Source organism: Lepidothrix coronata, unplaced genomic scaffold (genome assembly GCF_001604755.1).
Source record: "Lepidothrix coronata isolate B3197 unplaced genomic scaffold, Lepidothrix_coronata-1.0 Scaffold0, whole genome shotgun sequence".
NCBI classification, from domain to species: domain Eukaryota; kingdom Metazoa; phylum Chordata; class Aves; order Passeriformes; family Pipridae; genus Lepidothrix; species Lepidothrix coronata.
In genome coordinates, this window is record NW_016690180.1 from 9,821,177 (window position 1) to 9,828,783 (window position 7,607).

Below are 7,607 nucleotides of genomic sequence, written 5' to 3' on the forward strand. Positions count from 1 at the left end.
AAAGTTATATGCACCTAAACATAGGTAATAGAAAAAAAGTCAGTGTTCTTTTATCAGTAACTCAAAAATTTGCAAGTATTAAACATTTCCAGAATACAGTACTTATTATTAAAATTTCACTTATTCATTCCTATTCAGATTTGTAGAAATAGTACTGTATTTTTAAGTTCATGAAGGAAGCTAGAGATGAAAGAAAAAAATTACTCTTATAAAAAAAAATCAAACTTGCAATTAACTCATTAGAAGCCACAAATGAACAAAATTACAATCTTTATTGTTTTAAAAAGACAATACTTCAAAAGGGATAAATCATCACCCCTCTTTAGAAAACTTCACTGTGCAGAAAAGACATACTTTGAAACACTTGCCATGCAGACCATCCTACCTGCATGAGTTAGGTTTGCCACACTGCTCAGGAGCAGCTATTGTTACTGAAGATGACACTAGTGCCACTATGTATTAAAAGGAAGGAAAGAACTGCTTCCTTCTGCAGTTGTGCACCACTTACTAAGGAAGCCCAAATTATGTAATCCCAACATGGCACAAAGTGATAACTGACTGCAATAAATATTCTTTTAGTAAAACATAACTTTGTTTGTACGCCAAAACAGCTCAAAAGGAAGTTAGACCCATCTGCTTACAGAGTACAAGCATCAGAAAAAAGAGCAGAGACACCTATAGAAACTAAATGCACTGTGTTCCTATCACACACAAGAGTAAATCCACATCCTGCTTTGCCTCTGTGCAGAATTTTACCTGTTAAAGAAGTCAGACCCATACAGGTAGCAGCTACTGCCACGCTCAAAACTGCTGCAGCATCCTCCAGTAACACCACATTTGTACTAGGATCACGACTCTGCACAACTGCACATACAATAAAAAAAAGTTAATTGCTTTGGAAAGCTTAGTTTTATTACATTATGCACAGTACTTTAACTAGACTAGCAACAGCAACTTTAAAAAAATTTCCATAACTATATAGGTGTAAACTGAATTTTTGCAAATGCACACACTTCTGAAAGCATTTATAAATACAAAGAACAAGCCGAATTATGGAAGCTTCTCAAAAATGTTTGAAAAGTTAAAAGGGGCATTTATCCTGAAAAATACAAACACTTCAGCCAACTATTTAAGTAGCAGTACTTAAAACAACAGGTTTTCACCTAATCTGTGAAATGTTATTTGCTACTAGAATAGAAAACAGATGAATAAAGCAAGGGGAAAGGGAAAATAGAGAAAATTGTTTCTATCATTACGCTAGTGAACAGATTCTGTTTTAAGTAACCACATACCTTACTGCTATAATGACACATACCATATTGATAAAATGACAGGCCCTTGGCACGAGCACTCCTGCGAATTTCATTTATAGCAACAAGAAGGGTAGCTGAAACAACACCAAAGTTGTTGCTGAAAATGGTTAGAGGCAAAAAGACTTGTTTCCATTTTGAACAGGAATTTCTCTTTATGTCATAGCAACAGAACATCAAGGAAGCTCTGATTACTGATAACTTTGAATGACAATAAAGCATAGTTACTATCTTTTCTATGTGTCTCCATACAAATCAGAACAGTTACATTCCCTGATAGTTTAATACCAAAATGGCACTCCATGTCTACTTTCCAAATTATGTGTTCTTTGACTTATTATTATATAGACATTTAAGAAAAAAAAATGCTTTCCCACTTTTTTTTTGTTTGATTACAACTATTTGCAACAGAGTTCAAAACTTCACTGTGTAAGCAAGGATTAATTATTACTGTAATTACTCACACAGTAATCTTAAGAAATTACAAATATGTAAATAGAAATATTTCTTGAAACTGCATACCTCCTTCAGATACCAATGACCCTGCTAAAATGCAGTATGCCTGTATGGAAAAAAAAATTATTATGTTATATGCATATTTGTACAGATCTCTTCATCACAGACTATCTAAACACAGCATTCCAGAACCTCTGTGCCGTGTAATTGTCCCTAAACAGAAGGAAACAAACAATATTTGCATTATGCAATATATTGCAATAGGAAAGGAGGACCTCTTGGGAGGTATGAAGGAAGATGCAGGGTTTAAAGAACACTTTTGCTGCAAGATCAGCTGTAGTTTAACAAGATTTTTTTCTTAAAACATATTCTCATTAAGGGTGGTTTGAGTTAATTGTGTTGGGATTCAAACTGACTCAGAAAGAGAATTTCAGACTATGCTATTATTTTTTATTAAGTCACTTGTTAAATACAATACCAAACAAGATTAGCTTACCCAGAGAAGAGATTCTACAGGATGAGGGTGGAGTAAACCTATGATCCCATGATACCAAGAAAGTCCTGCACCCATCATGAAAATGCCTACTCCACTAATCAGGGAGGCAATGTAGCGCATGTTTGTGAAACCATACCTAGATGAAAACAAAGGAAGTGATTCAGGAATATAAGATTCTGTATCTCTGCAAACATACCCCAAAGTTTTTCCACTAATTTTCACATCTTAAATTATCATCATATGACTTGGCATCTATTTAAGACAAAGCTGCTAAATCCCAATATAATCCAAGGAAAAAAAAAAAAAAGCCACTTGAAAAAGGGTATCTCGTACATGCAAGAACATCAAGCATAGATATTCTCCTAAATTGTTTTTAAATAGCTGAATTGGGTCTTGTGCAGAGATTGAGAATTTTACAACTGTAAAAAAACCCAAAACAAACAAAAAAAACAACAAAAAAGCCCTAAACCCCACCAATATTCATGTCAGTTTTACATGCTAATGAAATGCTACTTCTAAATGAGAACTCTAGCCTTGTAGGTGGCTGGTCTACATAATTTATAATGCTAATTTAAAGGAAATAAATTGTATACATCGTTCAGTAGTAGATAACTAGGGACATTCAACACTTGCAGTTTTTAAGAGCACTGTTCTAAGTGGGAAGAGTTAAAGCAGTGTACCTTTATTCTTTTTTTTCCTGTATTAACTGCTACTACAAACAGTATACTTCTTTAGCCACATTTAAGAAACCAGTATTTTGTTCTATTGACTATATTAAGAAAGAAGGGAAAGAAGTGAGATAGAGGAAGGAGATACAATGAATATGCGGAGAAATTTAAGATTTAAATGTTTCAAATTTTAATGATGCTCTTAATGAAAAAAAGTTTAACTAATTCTGTAAATTAGATGTATTTTTGAACTAGTGTTTACAGGATGAATGACTTGTCCAAACATATGAAGTATAAACTAGGTCAACACCAAGAAAATGTCATGGAGAATATATCTTATCATTTTCATGAAGATGTAAGAACTTATCAAGTAATACCCCTACTACTCAGATAAAAACACAGAGCAGTTTAAGTCAAACACATCTCCTTATGGTAGAAGTAATTGCCTTGCAGCAAAGCACTTGTTAAAAAAAGGAAGAGGACAGTAATTTTTATTTTTTAAAAAATCCTGTGATTCACATGAATAGTGTTTAGATCTATTCACTGGAAGAGGCAGAAGAGTCCAAAACAACTTAGAGAAATAATGTCAATTAAAATAAAACATAGCAAAAGCATACCACAAAAAACGAAACAAAACAAGCCACACATGCACAAAGCCACTGAAGCTACAAGTACAACTCCTAAAGCATGGGAGAAAACCCTTTTCTTATTTTATCTATTGTAAAATCAGAAACAAAAAATTTCTGAAATGACACAAAACAGCAGATTAAAAAGAAAAAAAGTGATGCAAAAACAAGAACAGATCTTACTCCTATATGTAGTTAACAAAATCTTTATTTACTCAAAAAGCTTACGGATGACTAGGGTCAGGTGTCCTTGCAGACTGACTGATGCCCAAAGCTAGCAATGCCTATTTAGGACAAAAGGAAAAAGACTTTGTTAAAAAAACCTGAACATGAAAATAAATTACAAACATTCTATATCAACTGAACTTCAGAGACAAAGGGAAATGCAATTTCTTGACCTGCATATATGTTTTGTTACTGATATTTTACTAGAGCTGGAATATAATCCTCAAAATCTGTCATCTAAATATAGCACCTCCAAGAAATTGTTAGTTATATCAATATATATAATATATATGCAATTACATGGTGTGTGTATATATAATTACTGTTAATTATAATTTTAGAATTGCAACTAAAAGTGAACATTACGTGCAATCAAAAGTCTTGTTGCTGTGCTTCAATGTGAAGCAATGAAGTTTCTCAAGGAACAAAGCTGTTTAAATAAATCCCTCTTGAAGAGAAATTATATTGAGATTGTGGTGTAGCACGGTGATGACATACTACATTTAAAGCATCTACTTTACACAGCAGCTTTTTGCAGTCTATTTTTAAGGAAGACAAAAAAAATCTTGCTATCTAAATTGCCTATCTGCAACATATTTAATTAGGCATGTATTAAGCTACTGATGCAGTAAGTTATAAATCTATACCTCAATCTTGCAAAGCATGTGTTTTGTTTCAGGACTATGAATTACTGAAACATAATAACAAGTATGAAAACTTAGACACTTTAAGTAGCAGCAGCAAGGTGCTTTGAGGAAGCAAGGTGTCTCCTGTGTTTTTCCCAAAACCACATACTCAAATATTTGGGGGAAAAAAAAAAAACAAAAACCAAACCACTTTTCAGTGGAACATCCCTTCAGTGTATATAATACCACTATCAAGCTTGGTTCACCTATAAATTGACACACTTGGCCACTTCAAGGCTAGTCTCCCCATAAATTTAAGTACTATCAGTTGAGTTAGTAGCACCCCATCTTCACTTTACATCTGAACAGCTGAAAGGTTGTGTAAAAACAATAAACAAAACGTGAGTCCTCAACTCAGTCTTTCTGGATAGAGAAGCATAATAGGTCCAACTCAAGCAAAAAGGTTTCTGAAACTATTCTAATATGCTTTTCAAGATATTCAGTCTGCTCTAAGGTCCCATATACTCCTCAAATTTGCATTTTAGTAGTCACAAGTTACCCAAGGACTCCTCTTGCTTGAGCTGCAGGAGGGTTTCAGTCACTCATCTTTAAGGGTTGGGTTTTTTTTGTTTCCAAAGCCTCGCTATATCAAACACTGCAACAAGATAGATTCTTACCACAATGGAAGAAGGGAAAATTTCAGTCTCACAACATATGCTTCAAGCATATAATTGAAAACAGTGGAAAAAACATTAATTTTATTAATTCTGAGTCTGCCACACCACTTATCAAAGTAAATGTGCCAAATATGTGGCTACTTGTGCTGTGAGAGGCTGATAAGGTAATCAAGGAACAGAAAAAGAAACCAAGATGCTCAAATTCTCATTATTCTACCAAGAGATGACTAAGCAACAAGTTTGTCATTGTATTATAATAACTGACAGAAGTATTTCAAATTAACATTTAACCAAAATATTAACCAAAATAAGAAAGAGAGACACTTTGTACATCATCTTAGTTTCACATCCCATTCGTGAGCCATGAAGCAGCTGAGTATAGTTCTGCTTACTGCAAATCCTCTTTCAACATATTTCTAAAAGAACTTCAAAATCTACATTCTGACTTGTCTCATTTCTACATTAATGCAAATTAAAAAACATCCAATTTTAATTTTTTATTCAAGTGCAATATAGCTACTATAAGTATCTTTCTTTATTCCTGAAAATTATTACAAGTACTAACTCTAGCAGAATGGGAAAAAACACTCACCTGGTTACATGTGTCTGCTAAAGAATGTATGGCTTCTGAAAACATACTTGCAGAACCCGTGTAAACCCAAGCAAGTAGCTTAAAGAAAAAATTCAACCCATTTCTGAAAACAAGAGAAGAAAAAAGCTAAAGAACAACAGAATATTTGGTGTTCAATATTTTCAACAAAACCACAAATGCTGTATGCATTACCTGCCAGAAAGTGGTAAAACCGAATATCAGTTTAATCATTAGAGACTTGTACAGATAGATAATGCATACAGATTTTCTGCATGGTTACTGTTAAAAACACTCTTTCAGCTAAACATGATAAGGTGTTGAGTTTATCTGAAGGTACATTTCAGTTGTGCGGCTCACACCTGTTGAGATAGCACAACAGGCACTCAGCTGGTATTTTATTTCACCCCTACAAATTCCAAAGTTGTGAGGGAATTTTATATCCTAGAAATCTAATTCTTATTTGAACCTTAGCCACACTAGGGCTTTCAGATGTTGGGCCCAGCAAAATCAATCTGTTAATGATGTCAAGTACGTTGGTGATAGGACAGAAAGATGAAGAATGCTACACAGGAAATAATTACAAAAAACATAGTGGGTCTACAGAGCCATTAAGGCTATTCGGTGTTCCATGTTTGACTAGATATTCACATGAATAACACAATACAAAAAAGTCAGTTTCAAAACAAATTCAGCACTGTATTTGAATATAATAAGCCCTATGAAAGCCTAAATTCTGCTGAAGAAATACCACAGCAGAGAAAAAAAGAATCCAAACCCAGCAGATTCTGAGAAAGCAGCTAAAATACTTTGAACAGGTTTGAAATGAAGTTATCTTTTACACCAGTGACCACCAATTCAGAAAGTATTTTCTCTATTGTACTGCACTGAACTAACTGATTTAGCTACCTCATTTCTATCTGCATGGACCTGAAAGTAGGAAACTGAACAGAACACAGATCAAATCTACTAAAGGCTGAAAGATTTATTGTAAAGTTTTGGACATTGTGCCAAAAAATACTAAAACCAAAAAAAACAAAACCCCATGATTCATTAGATAAAATTCTATACAACTGTTTATAACTGTAAGTTATAAACAAAGTCCACTTAGGAGGCAGACATTCACCAGCAAAATGAGGGGAGGATTGTTGAAACAGTACGGACCTGGTGTGATTAACCATCTCTGTCTAGGTACATGAAATATTTAGACTTTTGAAGAAACAACAGTAAAAACATAAATGTCAGAATTTTAAAAAAAAAAAAAAAAAAATTATTCAGATCCATTATGAAGCTATGGAAAAAAAAAATCTTCTATTTAGGCCCCGGATTTGATAAATAAACACATTTATTTCCAAAGAAGTGGTAACATTACTAACATCCTTCACCACCAGTATTTTTTAAAAAATATTATATGCCGTGCAAACTTTGTACTGCTTAAAAGGTAAAGCATTAGTGTGACAGTGAAATCACTTCAACAACACCAGACTCTGAAGAATGTTTTGCTAGTAACAGATTTGATAAAAAACATTACCCTCCTGTATTTCTATAACAGAGCTACAGAGTTCCCCCTCACACACCGAATTCTATTCACAACACAGAGCATTCCAGTGCAGCTGGTCTATACTTTCACACACAGATTCACAACACAACTCTGCTTTCAATTGAACCACATTTCATTCTCACTGAGGAAGGCTGAAGTTTGTTAAAAGTCTACCAAATCATTCCAACTGAAGAAGTTAAGACAGATTGGGCTTTCTTGACACAAAGCCAGAAACCATTAAAAAGAAGACCAAGACCAGCAACAAAGGAGCACTGATGGTGGCCTTGACTTAAACCTCTGAAAAGTCATCAGGTATTTGAGGGCCAAGAATCACTTGAACTTCTAAAAAAGCTCCACAAAAAGGTGTCTGAGCAACACAACAGTCTCTACAAAC

The 7,607-nt window shown here is 33.9% G+C and overlaps 1 protein-coding gene across 1 annotated transcript in view; it reads right to left on the reverse strand.

The window, feature by feature from the left end:
• SLC30A9 (solute carrier family 30 member 9) overlaps positions 1–7,607 on the reverse strand; it is a 41,930-nt gene that overhangs the window by 17,455 nt on the left and 16,868 nt on the right. The window contains exons 9-14 of the mRNA XM_017811934.1: positions 5,677–5,779; positions 3,785–3,840; positions 2,263–2,398; positions 1,833–1,872; positions 1,316–1,387; positions 757–864 (exon numbers count right to left, since the gene is read on the reverse strand). Coding sequence (XP_017667423.1) covers positions 757–864; positions 1,316–1,387; positions 1,833–1,872; positions 2,263–2,398; positions 3,785–3,840; positions 5,677–5,779 — 515 coding nt within the window. The remainder of the gene's footprint in view (positions 1–756; positions 865–1,315; positions 1,388–1,832; positions 1,873–2,262; positions 2,399–3,784; positions 3,841–5,676; positions 5,780–7,607) is intronic.